Source organism: Chenopodium quinoa, unplaced genomic scaffold (genome assembly GCF_001683475.1).
Source record: "Chenopodium quinoa cultivar QQ74 unplaced genomic scaffold, ASM168347v1, whole genome shotgun sequence".
Lineage (NCBI taxonomy): Eukaryota > Viridiplantae > Streptophyta > Magnoliopsida > Caryophyllales > Amaranthaceae > Chenopodium > Chenopodium quinoa.
In genome coordinates this window covers 2392091-2411721 of record NW_018742815.1, presented here as the reverse complement: position 1 = coordinate 2411721, position 19631 = coordinate 2392091, and the positions used below count along the sequence as shown (strand labels likewise).

Genomic DNA, 19631 nt, shown 5'->3' with positions numbered 1-19631 from the left:
AATGAATTTGGGTTATCCAATTCCTTTGATAGTTGTTCATACATACCAAGGTACCATAGGAGTATTAGGAAACAAGAAACTCCTTAATTACTCCACATCCATACCCTTAAACACCTTCAACTCGCAAGGAACGGTATTTATCTTCAACTCTTGAATAACATTCTAAATTAATCAAAGTTATTCGTTGACAAACATAATGGTAAAGTTGCAAGTATAAATGAAAGTTTAACCAAAAAAAAGTATTAATGAAAGAATTGGGCAACGTGTATAATAATAGGACGGATGATCACTTCCGAAGATACAAGCAAATGAATAATCTATAGTAGTCTAAATTGATACTTAATATGTTACAAGTCTCAATTGCATTCTGAGCATAGTTTATATTTAGTGTTTACTCTCCCTTCAAAACTTGCTTGGACGATTATAATTACTGTACAAACCAAGCCAATCACCGATTCACCATCCCCTTCTTACGAAAAAAAAAAAGAGGAAAGAACTAAAGAAGAGACCTGTGATTGAGGTATAGACATCCTTCCAACTCAATAGAAACTGGAACAGTGAGAAATTTACAGCTGCCCGAATACTCAAAGGGTTAATCCTGCCCATAATGAGGGCTACCCCAGACATCATCAAGCATCAGACTACCTGAAAAGAGGCTGACAGTAGCACTCCTTACTCCACAACAATATAATCAGAAGCCACTGCATGATCCCAGGATCAGTATAGCTGGGAAGAAATGTCATGGTTATCAATTACGATTAAATTCACAAACTGTATCACGATAGTATTTTAAACATAGCTCTTTAATTAAAAGAAATGAAGGACATGTACCACAGATATTTACAGTTCCTGTTATGACATTAGTACTTCTTGAGAGTCCATTGGAGAGGCCCAATACCGCAATAATGATTCTATAGTCAGCCTCCTAGATGTGCTGAGCATAGAGATGAAAAATCTGCAGCCATCAATTTTGTATTCCTCCAGTGGATTTCTGTGCCCAAAACTTCTCACATTCACCTGCATGTTGTATGAATGAGCCTTGCTCTAATAGTAACAAAATATCGATAATGACCAGGAAAAGCTAATAAGGGTACCGCTGAGCTAAGCCTGTTCATATTGACAAGATGATCCCTCCATAAACAATCGAGAGTCTTGATTAGTACTGCCCTCTGCATTTTAGAAACAAACAGATGTAAAAGAAACTCCAATATGACTTGTAACAAGCCAGTGGGTAATACTCGCAATATAGTGACTGCATGAAGAAAAAGCACTTCCAAATTTGTATTTTGTGAATGCACATCTTGATCCTCAGAAATGAGCAGAGACAAACAAAAGAAAACTGTAACAAGTCTACAATCTACAATCTACATCTACAATTGGTATTTAAAAACTCTAACCAAGAAAGACACATGTTCCCATTCTATTACATTTCTCTATCTTCTTCTCTAACTTAAGTGCCACATGTCTTCTTACATTATTAATTTTTTATTAAACTATTTTTCTTTAATTCTTTCATTAAACTTATATTTTATCTTCCGTGCACACTTCATCTCCCATCTTCAATTCAAACTTTTCCTTTTCTCTCTTTGATTTTAGCCTCTTCACCTTATTTATAAAATCCTCATTCTAATTAAGTTCCAAAAATTAATTTCTTAAATCATGTTTCCGATTAAACATTACAACTATAAAGACTCATTGATATTTCCTCATTCATCTTTCAATGCAATTTTCTATGAATAACTCGTGCATTGCATAGGCCACAAAACTAGTTGAATTTATAAAAGTTATCCGCTTGTTCAGGCAGTCAGATCAAGATAATCAGTTTTTAATTTTCTCCGACACTGAAGAAAACTTCAGGAGTCTTACAGTAGTTGGTAGTAAACCTTTAGTTTGAAAAAAATTAAAAAATTTTAAAATAAATAATTTTTTTTAAAAAAAAGGCAGAAGATCACAAAAGAAGATATCTTTCTTTGATATTTTCATCACGTATGACATCCCAAATTGGCCAAATGATATACTGTAGTACATGTCCTCTTCTTTTCTTTTCTTCTATACATCCCAAGTTATGCATGGTTAGACAAAAAAAAAAAAAAAAAAAAAAAAAAAAAAAAAAAAAAAAAAAAAAGCACAGTTGGAAACATATAAAGATTAACAAAAAAAAAAAAAAAAGGAAGATGTTAAAGATATTACTGCAATTGACTGAACCTCAAATAATAGTTGCACATATGAATTGGCCCATTAACCAGGAAAAAAATTATAAGAAATAAACAAATATATAACCCTGACACATAAATATAAATAATAATGGATGATTCAACTACCACAGAAACTGAAATGGTAATGCCCATGCAGAATACGTCAATACGAGTAAATTACCTCAATTTCCTTCACATATGTATCATCGAAACCAGAATCTTCAATGGCATCAAGATATGAAGCGATCAGGAAATCTCCTAGGTAATGACGCAAGAAATTGATGCTCACTCGGTATTTTCCATCCCTGCACAAATCAGAACAAAGTATTACACTAAGACCAAAATCATAAAAATAAAGTAATTTTTTTGTAAAAAAAGTATGCACTGATATCATAAACCAGTAGATGCACTCACGTAATTGAGTCATCAGCACATATGGTAAGCCATCGCTTGAAGGAAGAAGTCTTCTTTCGAATTCCTTTGAAAGCGTTCGGAGGTCTTGGCAAGTTGTCAGGCAAAAAACCATTGAAATCTGTAGGAGCTGATGCATCTAGTTGGGAGAGGGACTCCAAAAGTACATCCTCTGTGATTCCTGCAAATGACTCTGAAAAAGGCCCAGCAGATAGGAACTTAAGCATCATGGGAAACATGGAAACAATTGTGAACCATGGGCAAAAATCAAACAATAATAAATTTAAGATAAGCTCACCATCCAACAGCTCTCCCCCCACATTAGCCAACTCCTTTAAGATATTTCTCAACTTCCAGTCACGAGGATGCTATCCAAACATAAATCAAGAAAGAAAAAAGGTTAAACTAGGACAAAGTCTTCATTCCATTGGTAAACCTTAAACACTAATGATTATTAGGTCACAGTTGCATAAACCCAAATTGAGGGAAATATCAGATTAGTTTGAAGCATTAAAAACCAAATTGACCAGAGGTAGTGAGTCCAAAAATTTGGAGAGGATTGGAAAAACTGTAAATATACACATATAAATTACCTTTTGAGAATCAACACTGCCTAGTACTATTTTGTCCACAACAGCTTGCATGTACCTGTAATCAACATTGCCACCACAGGGATTAAGGGTGCGGAATCATAAAAATAACAGATACGGAAGCAACTCGACAGAATTGCGATCACCAACAGATATTATCAAATACAATGTACAAAAGTAATACTAGAAGAGCATCAAAGCTATAGCAACCTAAGACTTATATAGATAAATTATAATAAAAGGCCATTTCAATTGGTAAAAGTTCTAGCAAGTAAAATCACTTTTAATCAGTAGAAAATAATTTGATAAAAATTAGAAAAAAAAGGTGAACAAAACAGGACCTTAATCCTTACACTTTTTTTTTTGGATAAGGAGAGAGGAGTGGAGGCGGGAGGAAAGGGAGGGGAACAAGTTTCCTAGGTTGGGGAAGAAAGGAAAGGAAAGGAAAGGGATTTATTTTTCCTCCTCTTTAATAAACAGCATCCCTCCAAAATTGAAGAATTTGGAGAGAAAATAGAGCTTCAACTTCGCCCTTTCCTTCCTCCTCTTCTCCTCCCATTCCTTTCCCTTCTATCTTGCTATCCAAACATATAGTGGTCTAGTAACTGATATGAAAACATGGCACCTTGTAATTATCTCATTAACAAGTGTACAGTGTACTCCTTCCATTTTAAAGAGTTTGTTCTAGTTGACTTTTCAAACATATTACAAATAGTGGAAAAAATTAAACAAAGAGTTTTCATTTTTAGTGATATAACTCAATTGAATGTTAAAGAGAAACAAATATGAATAATTAAGACAGACTGCAGAGAGAAACAAAATCTGACACAAGATGGAGGAGCCGAAGAAAAAAATACACATACAGAAAGAAAATTTATAATGCTGACAATAGATGGACTCACTGGAATATATGTTGTGAGCAACTTTCAGCATCACCCGCCAAAATCAATTGCCTAAGGTCATAGACATGCTTCCTTTGGACCTGAGATTACATACAGAAAATGCAATAAGGGCTACTAATAATTTTTTTAACTGGTTGATTTGATATAAAAAATAAATAAATAAAATTATAAAAATAAAAATAAAAAAATACCACCCTATCATGGTTACTCTGATATTTTGACTAAGAACATATTTGCTAAAAATAAACGACTCATATTTTTCTCAACTTCTGTGTTTTCAAAGGTGCCATGGAATGAAGAATCAAAGGACCGGTATGAAGACAGCACAATAGGAAAATTAAATTATTATCATGCATGTAATCTTTAATTATCAAAGACCACTTTGGTTTCCAATAGTTTCAGCATTCAATTTTTCAATAAAATTGGCCTTGTATAGAAATTCTTTTCAAGATTTACCTAACTAGATTATAGATGAGAGGCATATGGACTCTTGCGTTAACAACAAAACTAAGCTCAATGGGGAAAAAAGCTACATAATTAACAGGGAACTTGTAGGGGGAAAAATTAATAATGCCTTAGTCATCAAATTTTGGTTGCAAAACCCTTTTCAAATTACACATTATAACAAGTTTGAAACTGTAATTAAGTATACCTCTAAGATTTCATCAAACTCAACCAGGCTCTTCCGGATGTTAAAGAAATACTTCTCTGCACTTATTTGCAAGGACATAAGCTTCATCCAATCATCCATGACAGAAAAGTAAGACAGTCAGAATTGTACAAATCATGTAGAAAAAAAAGAAGATATAAAATTAGTCTGTATTAACCTGTTTATAAATGGTATCACCTTCAATGGGCACATCCTCGTCATTTGTGATTTTTGATATCAGTGTGACGGCCCACTGAGTGTCAAAATTAAACTTTTGAAATATTTCATCCTGCAAGCTGTAAATTTGTACAGAATCAGCTGCCATTGCAGAATCTATGAAAGACCAAATTTAAATGTCTAACTTACGTCATGTTTGGATAGAGAGAAATGGAGGGAAAGGAAGAGATGAGAAATGGAGGGATGCATCCTCCCTTGTTTGGATATCTAATGCAAGGAGGAAAGGGGAGGGAATACTTAGGATCCATTTTCCTTCCACTTTTAATAAATCAAATCCCTCCATTGCTGGAGAGATTTGGAAGGAAAATGGAAGGTTTCCTTCTCCTCCCCTCACCTCCCTTTCCCTTCCCTCTTTTTCCTTCCCCTCCCTTTCCCTTCATTATTGTTATCCAAACATAGTGTTAAGGTGTTAAATATTATCCACAATTAAGCTCCATCAATACAAGCACTATTATCGAGTACACCTTTCATTTGGTATACAATCCTAATTGCATACAATTATTAATCCAAGGACCAAAAGTCATAGTGATTGCTAGGATCTAGGTAGTATTAGAGTCTACATTTCTACGTAACCTTCATATGACTACAGTAGCAGAAAGCTGCGGCGATGCATGATATGTACCCAAAAATGAGGCCTCACATCACATCATAGTGTCAATGCTCAGAAAATTGTATGGCCAACTTTTGTTAAGAAAGAATAACATAATCTCGAGTATAACAGTTAAGCAACTTTAAACTCTCATTTGCCTACAACTAACTTGGGAATTTTTTTTAATTAAAATCCTCCATAGAACACCAAATACTTTATTATGGCTCTTCTAAAGTTGAATTTATAGACATAAGACGGTGCTTGAGATTCTGTAACTCAATATGAAATGTCAGGACATATTTTGTTTCATTGCAGTATCAGTTCTTCCTAACTTAAAAAGTGACTACGACCAATAGTTATAGAGTCTAAGTCATGTAATCTAAAGGTATAACCATATGACAGGGTACATCACACCTCTCAGATAAATTGTTAAAAATTCAGATAAGGTATAATTCTATTACATAGGATATATTACCATGCCTAAAAGAAAAGGCATGGGAAATTCTCTCATTGACATACTTTACCTTCTCTGTACTGTCAAGAAATTATCCAGTCACATTCATCACTAGCAATCTCTCCAACAAAAATGTATAAGAGTGAGAAAATGTCAAAAGGAAGAAGACCAAAAAATAGGTCATAAAGGTACCTAATCATAAACCTTGTTGATCCTGGATCTCCTTGCCTGCCTGCTCTACCTCGAAGCTGTTAAAAAGTAACTACGACTAAGCATGAAAGATATAAAGTAACTACAACTAAGAATGAAAGATATGGTAAAGACTAAAACAAATAATTAAAATTATTTTGATACCAACACCATTAAGTTAATCATAAACGCAATGTCCTGCTAACTGCTAACTAAGTTGATCCATGTTTCATCACCAGTATAGTGTCATGCAATGCATAACAACTGAGTGCAATTACATTTAGTAAAGTCAATAAAGGGAACCAGGGTGAACAAGAATACATTTAGTAACGCAATGTCATTTGCTGATCTGCATTTAAAGCTCTGTCATGTAGGTGAGGGTCCAACTAGGAAGGCACAAGCAAGGCAAAGTCATTCAGTAAAACCATAAAACAGCACATCTTATTAAATATAAAGATACATGTTCAGCAGAGATGACACCTGATATTTTATCAACTTGATGTGAAATATTGACCCAATCAAGTTTTCCCTAACAGAAAGGAGTAGCTTTCAACACAGACTTTGTTATGCTTTATTTGTGCTTCTGAATGTTTCAGTATTAGTTTGTGTGTGTGTGTGTGTGTGTGTGTGTGCGTACGTGTGTGTGTGTGTGTGTAATCACTCTCTCCCTGAGGGAAAGGAGTGATTATTATTGATAGAACTTTCAATCAAATGGTAACTGATAAGATGCAAGAGTGCAAGACTCTATCTGGGAGAAAACAAAAGAGTACCCAACTATGGCAAGAACTGCTTAAAGTTTAAGTCAGAAGCCAGATTGCTAGAAGTGTGTTTTAGGCAGGAGTTGTTCTATGCTAGTTTCTGACTTTGTTATTTGTTTATAGGTGAGCTGTATGACACTGTTGTAACTTTTTGGCTTTCTAGCCTAATTTTGAATAAAGTTTACTATGCTCTTTTACACTAAGGAAAAAACAGGGGAAAAATTAGAGAGAAGATTTAGGGGAAGGTCAGATTTGTTCTCATATCAATTCCCTTATATTTGACACTTACCCCAGCCCCCAGGTCACCTAAACTTATGGAAGAGACTGAATCTACATGATCTTATCTTATAGAGGTATCAACTTTTCAGTTTAGACCCTTCTCTGGAAAAGTACAATTGCCAATTAGGTCACAACCGATAGAATTGAAAGTCAAGCATAAATTGACATCCACCATGATCCAAAAAACCAAAGGTAAAACAGAAGGGCTTTCCATTTTACATTGGCAGGTGAGAGAAAAAGGGATCAATCACTAAGCAAGCAAAACAAAAATCAATCTGAAGGGAAATTCAAAGACATGGATGCATTAAGAGATGTAAAAGAAGTGAGCAAGATGGAGGTTGTCGCCAAAAGCCTAACCTAACTGCCAGACAATCCCTTTTTTTTTTTTTAATGAGTTTAAGATAACAGGAAAGCTTTAAAATCGATCACTCACCTGATTATCAATTCTACGAGACTCGTGCAAAGATGTTCCAATCACATGAAGCCCACCAAGCCTTTTGACCTCATTCCCTTCATTCAAGCAGTGTAATTCACAATCATTCAGAACCGCTTGATAAGCAAGAGCTAGTGTAGGACCAAGGGGATACATCTCAGACTCTTCTTCAGCAAGCCTCTGTAGCTCCTTAGAGTTGACTGACTCACTCAATTGAGCAGACTCAGAAATCATAGACTTCACCTGCTGATATGTCCAACCCTTACCCTCACTTTTTCCCACATATTTGGCTGCATAGTTTTGGAACATGTTATAAATGGCAATATTGAACTAAAATTAGAATAACAAATGTGTTGCAATATTTGCACCATTGTCAAAAAAAATAAGATTCCAACCAACCAATTAAGGACGCCCTCTCAAGCAACGCTGATGTTGATGGACTGATATCCATTTTTGACATTGCCTTGAAAAGTGGAAAGTGCAATTTAGATAAAGGAAAGGAAATTCACATTTACAAGCAGTCACCAGATCAGACATTACCTCAAATTCAGTAACTTCTCGTGATAACAATGGTAGCAGTTTCTTCTCTATTAATCCTTTCGCAAGCATCTTGACATTAATAAGAATGAATCATGGTTAGTCTAATCCTTTTTCAAGCATCTTGACACTAATAAAATCGAATACCATATCATAAGCATCTCAATCTTCCCTTTTTTTAGTCTAACTGTTTCGAGTTCAGTTTAAGAAGGGCAACATAGCTATGCTTTTGACTTACCATCAAGATGGACATACCAAATTCACAGAATTTGGAGATCTTTCCCAGAACAATTTCAAATCATTAATACGGATAGATTAATGGAAATTAATATTATCTGCAGCTCCAGTTCTGGATTTTCGCAGCTTTAACAAGGGTTTCTTACTTTCTTTAAATTTTATATTCCAAGTGGTTTTTCAAGTTTTCAGCGTCAAGCAAGAGCCTAAGGCCATAATGATTTATTTTGGATTTGATTCTAGTCCTTTAAAAATACTCCTTATAAGATGAAGACTGATCTATGAAAGATTACCAAACTCTGCTTTATTACTATGTGCCCGTGAATATCAAAACTCAATACGTGGCCATTGTCCAGTACCAAGATTTCACTTGAAGAGAAACATTTTAAAACTCTGTACACAAATTAGCACTTACTTTTGGGTTTCCCCCTAAAATAATGTCTGTGCCTCTACCAGCCATATTCGTAGAAATGGTAATAGCATGTTTCCTCCCTGCCTGGGCAACTATTTCAGCTTCCCTGGCAGCATACTGGAAGATAAATCAAAAAGAAGAAAACAAACTTGAGAAAAATATTGAGCCAGGAAACAGATTTATGTGTGTGAAAGATAAATCATATCATATTACCTTGGGTCTTGCATTAAGAACATTGTGTGGAATATTTCGTCCCTTTAGAAGATCAGACAAATGTTCAGAGTTCTCAACACTGCAATACGAATATAAGAGTAGTTTTTCAGTAATGCAGAAAGGGTCAGATAGAGCATAAATAATGATAACTAACCACTTTTGGCACTTAATTTTACAACCAGAGTAACACTTAGCATACACAGATTGTACAGCAAATAAATAAGAATAGAACTCTTTAAACGGGATAAAAAAATAACCAAATAAGATACAATGAGCCATCCACAACATAAGAGCTCTAATGCATTATCAAGTTATGCCATGCATACAGACAGCTAGGATTATGGAAATCATTTTATATCTCCACATTTTATGAACAAGATCTCCTTTCTGGCAAATAAATCAAAATATCTGCAGCCATCACTAGCTTGTGTTTCACTAGAAATCAAAATATCTACTTCACTTGTCCCCAAGTGCCAACTTTTTCACATAAGGAAAATGGAATCTCCAATAACACAAAGAAACATAGTTCAATAAATTTTACAAATGGTCATGTTCAACGTTTCTTCCACCTCCATTTTGCACTAGTAAGGTAGAGATCTACTAGATCAAAAATTCAGAACCATTAGTTATATCCCATAGTCAGACATAAACTGTAAAGATTATGGAAAATTTGTTCAAAAGGACCACTGAAGTGGCCTCTTTTGTTCAAAAGGACCTATTAAGAAAAAAGTTGTTTAAAAGGACCACAAAAGACAATTTGAGTTGTTGAGGAGGACCAAAGCCGATTTTCAGGCAAGCCAACGCCGAAATCCGGCGTTGACCGTCACGTGCCAAGCACGTGCTTCATTATTTTGAGGCCAAATTTTTTTTTTCCCTTTTTTTTCCCCTCTTTCCACCAATTCCCCCCAAATTTCCCCTTTACCCACAATTTTTCCCTTTCTTCTTCTTTCTCACTCCTCAAAGCATAAACCATGAACCAAATTTGTTTTTTCCTTTTTCCACAATTTCCCCCCATTTTTCCCTTTAACCCCAATTATCCCTTTTTCCCTTCATTCTCTCTCCTCATTTCTGTAACCTTTGGTTATATTCTACCCGTAATTTGCATTTATTTCCAAACGAATTCATCCACAGTACAATTGAGGATAATTCGCACAAGGTAAGCATTGTGGGTTTAGGTGGTTGTGGGTTCATTAGGTATTTGTTTGGGCTGTTTGGTGGAGGTGCGGAGGTGTGTTGGAGTTGTGGCCAGGTTGTTGCCGGTGGTGAAGTAGGAGGAGGGTTAGCATGTTGTGGGTTGATGTTGTGCTTATTTTCTGCTTGTGGTGAAGTTAATTTCATTAACCATTTAACTTGATACTTTGACCTCACTAACAATGGCAAACAAGATGAGTATAGAGAAAGAAAGGAGGAGAGAGAACGAAATTCAAAAGGGTTAAATTGGGGTTAATTGGAAAATTAGAGAAAAATTATGGAAAAAGGAAAAAAAAAAATTTGGTGAAATTAGTGAGTCACATGCTTGGCACGTGATGGTCATCCGGCGTTGACTTGCCTGAAAATCGGCTTTGGTCCTCCTCAACAACCCAAATTGTCTTTTGTGGTCCTTTTAAACAACTTTTTCCTTAATAGGTCCTTTTGAACAAAAGAGGCCACTTCAGTGGTCCTTTTGAACAAATTTTCCAAAGATTATATGGTTGAAAATCTTCAAATTTGAGATTTTGACATTTCTATTGCTTTTTCTTCTATTTCCAGAGACAAAGGATACTCTTATAAGAACCCTTACCACATTTCAGCAATTCCAGAGGGTACTTGTTCAAATTGAAAAATATGTCTAGGTCCCTCACCAACACCCATTATCCTTCCCAGCTTACCTACTTGACTCACAAATACAGCATCATGTATGAAAGACGCACAAAAGTAAATCAGATTACACCATTGACAATGAGCACAATAAATGTAGAAATACAAGATTGAAAATTCATACTCCATATAATACAAGACTTAACCAATTATGAGGGATTTTACTCCACTTACCACAAGGATAAGCAAACTCTAAGGTTCTAATTTGAGGTTCTTAAATCTAGCCAAATGCCAGCCCCATCTTTGGGATTAAGGTTTCGATTGTTGTTTGTTGTTGTAAGTATCTTGCCTAAGATTCAGACTAGTGATTGATAAACTAGCAAGGTATCTTGTCAAACATGGACACTTTAAACAATTCTCGTGGATAAAAGGAAAAAAAAAATCAATTATATTCTGATTTTTGAAATAAGTTTATAGAGTTTAGCTTAGCCACACAAATTATTTGGAAAGTTTAAGAATTTGACCAGCCCCTTATGAGTGTTATGACTCCAAAGCCAACTAAACAACTTTTTAGAAATAGTTCTCCTAAAAGCCAATCTTTACCAAGCAACCATATATTATCTAACAAATAGATCTAATTTTACTAATTAGACGATACAACCAGTGCACAAAACAATTGCTTCTTGCCTTATCATTTTCTAACATAACTACTATCCAAGATATAATCATATAATCAAATCAAGGCTCTCATATATATGCAGCCCACTCAAAATTCCCTGTTGCTCCATTTATGTCAAATATAGAAGTTTAATCACAATTGTCCCCCAACAAAATAAAAGTCAGCCATAAATCAACTAAGGTGACCCATACGAATAACAGGCACACGTTTGGAGCATCAAACAAGAACTTAGATGAAATTTGAAATTTTGCTTCTTGTTTCTCATGATATAAAAATTAAACATATAGCTACTTATTTCTGATTACAGAGTATTTCAAACCCATATATATTCATATTAGAAAATTATTGGTAAAATAAGCCAACTGAAAAAAGTAAAAAAACAAAAACAAACAAAAAAAAAACAAAAACAAGCAAAACAAAAAACAATTTAAGTATTTTGAGTCAACAGGATGGTTGTGCATTCTGGTACAAAGACTCCAAAGATCAAATTGGGCTACTTTCACAGTTCTCTTTATGTATTTCCGTTTTCTTTTTGGTTTAATTTTAAGCATCCAAATGCACTATTTGTAATCTAGATCTCAAAGTCAGAGACCACTAGTGTAGTACTGTAATATGAGACTTGGCATAGAAATATATAGCAGTTAAGTAGATTCTATTAACACTACCAAAAGAATTTAGTTAACTAATGAAAAAGATACTATAATATCATAAAGATGACGTAAGAAAAGAAATCACACAACAGCAGCTTAAAATCCCAGGTACAAAAATACTATAATATCATAAAGATGACGTAAGAAAAGAAATCACACAACAGCAGCTTAAAATCACAGGTACCTAGTTGTGCCAACAAGGACCGGTCGACCCAATTTGAACATAGACTCCACCTCTCCACTGACATGCTCCCATTTTCCACGTGCGGTCTGAAATTATGTACAATAGGAATGACTGTTATACAAAAAACTCACTATTATTTTGTTTTGCCAAGAACCATAAAGATCATTTTTTAAACTTGAAATAACTTCAAATCCTACAGCGAAAGCCTGGATGGGTAAGTCCTGTCGAATATTAGGAAGATTTGTAGGGATTTCGTTCACAGGCACATGGAACATTTTGAGGAACTCCTTTTCCTGTGAAAGACAAGAACATTTACACCAGGAAAGAGCCATTGCTTTAAACAAATATTTTTCGAAAAAAAAAATAATAATAAATCAGTTTCAGATATAATTTACAGTGATGAATTACTTCAGTTTTTGCAGTTCCAGTCATCCCGGACAATTTTGGGTACAATTTAAACAGTGACTGATATGTTATTTGTGCCACAACAACGGAATCAGCCTGCAAAATAGTTGATAAGGGTTAGATCAAGTTATGGAAAAGATTGGCAGTAAAGTTTAGGAAGAAACAAATAAATTCACCCCCAAACAAATAATTATATACCTGAATCTTTAAACCTTCCTTCGCTTCCACTGCTTGATGAATGCCGTCAGACCATCTCCTTTTTTCTTCAACTCTGCCTGTCAACTGAAACAATATAGAGACCATTGCATAAAAATCATACAATAGATACAGTTGTACTTTTTGGAGCATTAACATTATCATGATTTATGAACATCATTCAAACTTGACTAAGGCAAGGTAATGAAACATAAAATTTATGATAAACTTATTTTTATAAGAATTAATAAGACATTTTGCAGCTTCCACCTAACATAGCAGCTCTTGTCTTCACTCTTTTCCAATGAAATAACTTAAAATATAATTGGATTTTATAAGAATGTTAAGAGTTGTATGTCTGTACCCAGTGTGCCAAACAGTGTAACTAAGCAATAGTGTATTGACATATTAGAGATATTAGCAATATTCAGTTGAGCTTGTGTTAATATTATCTAAACAATTAATTAGAAAGAAAGTATTATGAAATGGAGTACTATTTTGCAAGAGACTAAACCAAATTCTAATAAGCTTAATTCCATTTGTTAAATCAAGAATTCAAGATTATAGCAAATTAGCAACAAATCTTTATTCTGTTGCAACTAGCTAAACAGATATAGCATACAACAATTGGAGCCCATGTGACCACAATGCATGAAATAAGTAGCCTTATTCTATCTGTTTTTCTAATGCTGCTGAAAGTGAAGAACTCCAGTACCAAACTTTTCTGAGTGTTGACTTGAAACTGGCAAGATTTTGATCTTAAACATAACACATTATAAAGTTGAAACAGTAGCACAATCAATCCACAACATGATATTGTCATACATGCAAGGTCTATTCCCACATAAAATCCTGCATTATTTCATTTCAAGATATCATCAAATCCAACCCTGTATAGAACCATCCTTCGTTTCAAGATATTACTTAATAATACCCTATTATTCATTGTTCACCATATAACAATGACAAAACCAATGGTACAAGTATATTTTGAAACATAAGCAAACAAAGAATAAGCAAGTTAACATTAAGACTAATGATGCCTAATTTTATTTAATAAGAAAAAAGGATTGTATCAACAGCTCGGAAATAGGTGTAAAAGCAAAAGAGGACAAGCTGCCCTCCAAAATAGAAAAAAGTAAACTGCAAATTAGCACTATTCCTTTGAATCTCCCCCAACCATGTAATCTTTGAAGTCCCCTCCAACTTAGCCCATAATGACACCAAATAAGTGATTTCGACCCACAATAAATCAGAAGACAAAGAAACAAGTAAAAAGACCCAGGAGTTGATCAACAATGTCCTATAGTTTACCTCATTGATTATATGAGCCTTCCCACTCCTGACTATGTACTGAACGTCTCGTCGATAAAATTCTTTGGCCTTCAAAGCATTTATAACAAATCTGCAAGATCACCATTACTGCACACTTATTATTATTTTTTGAACAGAAAAAAAAAAAGGAAAGAAAGAAACCCAAGGATGATTCTGAATGTAGCTTGTCATCCAGTTTCAAGTGAACAATTAAGAAAAATTGGGGAATCCTAAATAATAAAACAAAGCATCTACCAGCAAAATTTATGAACGATTAACAGGATTTCAATAGCTTAGGTTATGAATACTATCAAAGGAAGGAACCAGTTAACAAACTCAGCATATGATAAAATGTAAATACAAGTCAATGACTTCAAAAGCCACATCGAAGAGCAATTTAACAGTTGAATAAAGAACTAACGGCTCATTTGGTAAATGGCAAAAAACAATGGTAGTGAAAATGGTTTCCAATATCCATGGTCAGTCCATTCCCAAATACCTCGTTTTCCTTCAGTAATTTTCACTGCCATTAATTTTCACAACCATCCATCACCACTTACACTTTAGAACTGAGTGGTAATTGAAATATATTTATTAAAAAAAAAAAAAAAAAAAAAAAAAAAAAAAAAAAAAAAAAAAAAACAGAAAATAGGGATAGAGTTATATGATCATGGTAATGAACATGAGCTTTCCTTAGCAAAGCTGTATACAAATTCATTACTCTTTCCGCAATTTATTATCGCTTACAGGCTGTAATTACAATAGATTCAACAAATGTACGGACATAACAAGTTGGGAGATATTAAGATATACATAAAACAGAAAAAATCATCTCATGCATAAGCATGGTAATATGAATTCCACTTTCACCTGGCCCAAGGATCATCTTCATCCCACAGATCATTGGTTTCAAGAGCCAGCTCAGCCAAAGAAATACCTTCTTCTGTTAGTTCTACCAAGTTATCCTTGAGTTCTACATTATAATGCTGTCACAAAACCCACAAACTTAGATACATAAATGTGACAATGAAAATAAAGGGCCTCACAAAGAAATCTATCAATTACTGAAAAGAAAAGCATAGGACTCACAATACCCCGCACAAGTAAATCTGCTACTTTGGCAGCAACAGGGTAGCGGGCAGCATCTTCATTAGCCTAAAAAGGTATGATAAAACACACTTTTAGAAGGATGTTGTTAGACCTCCAAAGTATTCACATATTCTTATGGATCATATACTATGAGCACACCATATAAAGGAAAGTAAACTACCTGCCCACTTATCAGTAAAGGGTTTCTTCCTTCATCAATTAGAACAGAATCGACCTCATCAACTATTGCAAAATGAAATGGCTTGGGCCTGTTTACAATATCCTGATTAAACTCGCTTGGAGCAAACAAGATAAATTTAACAATAATTCATAAATTATTAGGAAAATTACCATCTCATTACAAGCTCTCCACTAGTTCCGGCAAGATTATCTCGTAGATAATCAAAACCAAGCTCCTGAAGTGTACACATAATGAGACAAATGATTCAATTCAAAATATAGAAATACGAATGCAATAATTGAAATACAATTATTTTCCTCAAAAAAAAAAAAAAAAAATAAATACAATTACAAGACATCTATACCAGGCACATCAAGAATTTTGCCACAAGAGCAGGTAACAAATTCCAAGGTTATAACTGATGAATTATGTTCAAAAACTTAACACTTTGAAAAAGAAATGAGCATAAGGATACATACTGCATTGTTGGTGTAAGTTATATCACAGCTATAGTTGAATCTCCTCTCCTTAGCCTTCATTCCCTTCTACACTTGTCAGAGAGATAGAGAGAGAGCGAGAGAGAGTAAAATCAAGATGCAGTTTACGAGCACATAAAGTCACAAAATCATATCAAGGCAGCATGCATGACGCAATGTCCTTGTCTACGTGAATGTAAAGAAATTACACACATAACTCAAGTTCACATTGAAAAGCTTATTTATACCTGAATGAGACCAACTGATAGACCAAGGAAATGATGAACTCTGCCCATCCACTCAGCATCACGACGAGCAAGATAATCGTTCACAGTTACCACTGCGGCAGAAAAAACTGACAGAATAAGCAATGACGTTCTTGAACTAGCTTGAAGAAGCGATAGACTCTAAAAATCCTGTGTTTGGAGCGTAAATGTATGCTTAAACAGGAGGTGTTCCTCACAAGAAATAAAGTGTCAGGAATATTGTATCTTTGCCTTAATAGATCCATAAGCCTTAACCACTGAAAGTTTGAATATTATTCTGGATATTTTTCTCACAACGCATATGCCAACAGCCAAAGTAACTAATGATCTTCAGCAGTTTCCATAAGCAATATAGCCAGAAAACAATCACCACCAACCATTTACTAGCAGAAAATACAGATCCTATAGGTCTCATTATTTCAATGACACACTACACAATACACCTAGATATTATAAGAGATCAGCAACATAGAGCAATTAGGTGATTTTTCTAAAAAAAAATGATTGACTACACCCACTGGCAGATCCAATATAGGATCAGTGGGTTCCGTTGAATCCATACTAGATCCGATTTATACAAATTAGTTAAATAGAATTCAATGCACATATATGTAAGCAATATTTTCTGCAGCTCAGTGGTAGGCACTACCTTTAATGTCAAAGATCGCGGTTCAATTATGCCGAGATCCATTTTTCGTATTTATTCATTAATTCTCTTTTACTTACTCGATGCCAAAATACCAACAGAACCTAAACTGAAAGTTTAGTAAAATCTTTTTTTTTTTCAAGTTAAGTATGAAGACATAATAGTTTGTTGTCATAACTTGAAGATCCGTCACGCTCAATTTTACCCTTTTTTTCGAGTTGTAATTTTTATTTTTACTAAGTACACTTAAATTATTAGTTGTAATTTGCATTTTGGTTATACTATTTGATTTCATCATATGTGTTTAGTGAATCCAAAGCCATAAGGAAAATTTTTGGATCCGCCACTGAGTTAGTGGAGTTATTGACTACACCATAGCCTTAATAACATTAACACCGAGAAAAGGAAATAAGTATGACGATCATGGACAGTCAAATATAGGTAATAGGTAAGATAATCAAGTTTTATGTGTATCTAAGCCAGAGGAAAAATGGATAGTAAAAACTTAAGCCATCCGGACGAATTGGATTCGCAAAAATCAGTTTTTGTCGTTTTTTGACGAAATATAATAGACATCCATAGAATTAACAGCCAAAATTGATGGTTTATGACATTAATTTCACTCAATGTATTCATAAAAGACACTGACATACCATGTACGCCTTCTCCTGTCAAGGCATTGAGATATGCAGCTAATGTAGAAACCAATGTCTTTCCTTCACCAGTTTTCATTTCAGCAATTGAACCATCATGAAGCACTGCTCCACCAATGATCTATACAAGCAAGCAACATAACATGATATTAAGATTTTATCCAGGAGCGAGCACACAAAGTCAGATGAGTGCGGTTTGAAAAGGCGCCTAAGCATTGAAAGAGATAAGCTACCTGGACATCAAAATGACGCATTCCAAGAGTCCTTTTTGCTGCTTCACGAATAACAGCAAATGCCTCTACAACATCCAACATTAATTAAAGTCTTAACTAAACAATCAATTGAACTACATAAGATATTGTACTTAATCAAATAATTTACTGACCAGCTTGAATATCAGCTAAGCTCTCCCCTAGTGCCAACCGATGACGAAACTCCTCAGTCTTAGCCTTCAACTAGGAAAACCCAACAACAGAAACAATTTTCAAACACCCCCAGATAAAAAGAACACAAATTTATGAACAAACATGAATAACCCACAAACCTGGTCATCAGAAAGACTCTGAATTCGGGGTTCCAGAACATTAACAGAAACCACAAGACGATAATAATCCCTAACAACCCAGTAATTTAAACCAGTAACATCATCCAATTTCTTCTTAACTTTACCAAAACCCTCCTACAAGAAAACAACCCACATAAAACATAATATCAGAACAGACAATTCATTGAACCATATCAACAAACAGTTGGTGGGCAAACACAAGAAGACCAAACAATTCAAAACAAACCTTGAGAAATGCAAGTGGAACTTGTCTAGGACGATAAGTAAAGCGCCGAGAATGAAGAAGAAAGCGTGAATTTGATGAAAGACGAGGAAATGCAGAAATGGGTGGTGTAGTAGTGAACTTGGTGGAGTACAAAAGGGCGAGAGGCGGCTTAGTAGAATAAGAGGTGGTGAGAAAGGCGGATGGCACGGCGGCCATGAGAGATACTGCGAGTTTTGGCCCCTCTTCCGGTGGTGGTAGTATGCTGCAAGTGCAAGTATTACAACTCCTAGTTTCCTGCGCCTCAAGTATGGCGCCTAGCCCGGTTTTGATTGTTCAGTTTATGTGTTCACTATGTATCTCGGTCTCGATCTCTTCAGAACGAGGGATAACTCAAGTACGAGTAGTTAAAGCTTTTCTTTTGGTTTCAGAATTCTAAAATCGATTTCTCACCCCCTCCTAGTGACTCTCCAAACACACAAAATTATGTATCTCGGTCTTTTACGTATTTCATATCATATTTTAGTACTAAAATAAAATTACTTTAGCGTTTATAAATATAATTTTTTTTTTAAAGTGTCCTAATTTTAGTGCCTTTAAATTTTAATGCAAAATACTATATTTTTGCCTGTATATAAATCACTAATATTAGTCTGTGTGGACTATGTAAATGGTTCAAAAGGTCAAAATAGAGCACTTAAAAAAAACAAATGAAAGTTGAAAATTAATTGTCTAAATATTTAAGTTGGCTTATGGATTTTGATTATGTGTTAATATCTTTGTATATGGGGTATACCAAATGACTTATCATTAGACATATTCTTTTTTCTTGTCAAAAAAAAAAAAAAAAAAAAAAAAAACAATCATTTGGTACATCATTTAAGAGAAAATACAAGTTGCTTCATAGATATCATTTTTTAGAGATATCAATGAGGTAAATTTGATTTTTGCCTCATTTGGTAAGGGTGTTATGGTACATTTACCGAGGATGAGTTAGAGTAATTGTCATGTTAGCGTGTAACATAAAAGGGGCACCAAACAACACTTCCCCTGATGTTGCTAATATCGGTAGTTGAAATTAAACAACTTTGTTAGAGTGGTAACGTTGTTCATAGTAACCGATGAGTAATTATCTTTCTTGATAATCACCAACCATGATCCCCAGTACGGAGATATTGCCTAATCAGCCCCACTAACTTAGCCTTCTACTTAACCACTAGGCAGTTACTAGGTCATACTAGGTAACC

At 34.5% G+C, this 19631-nt stretch overlaps 1 protein-coding gene across 1 annotated transcript; it reads right to left on the bottom strand.

Moving 5' to 3' along the window:
* Positions 1-218: 218 nt before the first annotated feature.
* On the bottom strand, positions 219-18841 carry LOC110725723 (protein translocase subunit SECA2, chloroplastic-like). The gene is made up of 32 exons (XM_021905192.1): positions 18409-18841; positions 18162-18296; positions 18003-18072; positions 17851-17915; positions 17618-17738; positions 16301-16392; positions 16056-16121; positions 15747-15811; positions 15577-15664; positions 15396-15461; positions 15177-15292; positions 14307-14397; positions 12996-13079; positions 12801-12893; positions 12590-12685; positions 12393-12478; positions 9083-9161; positions 8873-8986; positions 8227-8295; positions 8086-8149; positions 7687-7976; positions 6220-6275; positions 4926-5043; positions 4751-4831; positions 4099-4178; positions 3200-3254; positions 2905-2974; positions 2610-2799; positions 2377-2500; positions 1095-1169; positions 832-1017; positions 219-726 (listed from the first exon to the last, which is right to left on the bottom strand). The coding sequence occupies exons 1-31, from the start codon at positions 18601-18603 to the stop codon at positions 853-855; spliced, it is 3159 nt and encodes a 1052-aa protein (XP_021760884.1). The 5' UTR covers positions 18604-18841; the 3' UTR covers positions 219-726; positions 832-852.
* Positions 18842-19631: the final 790 nt, after the last annotated feature.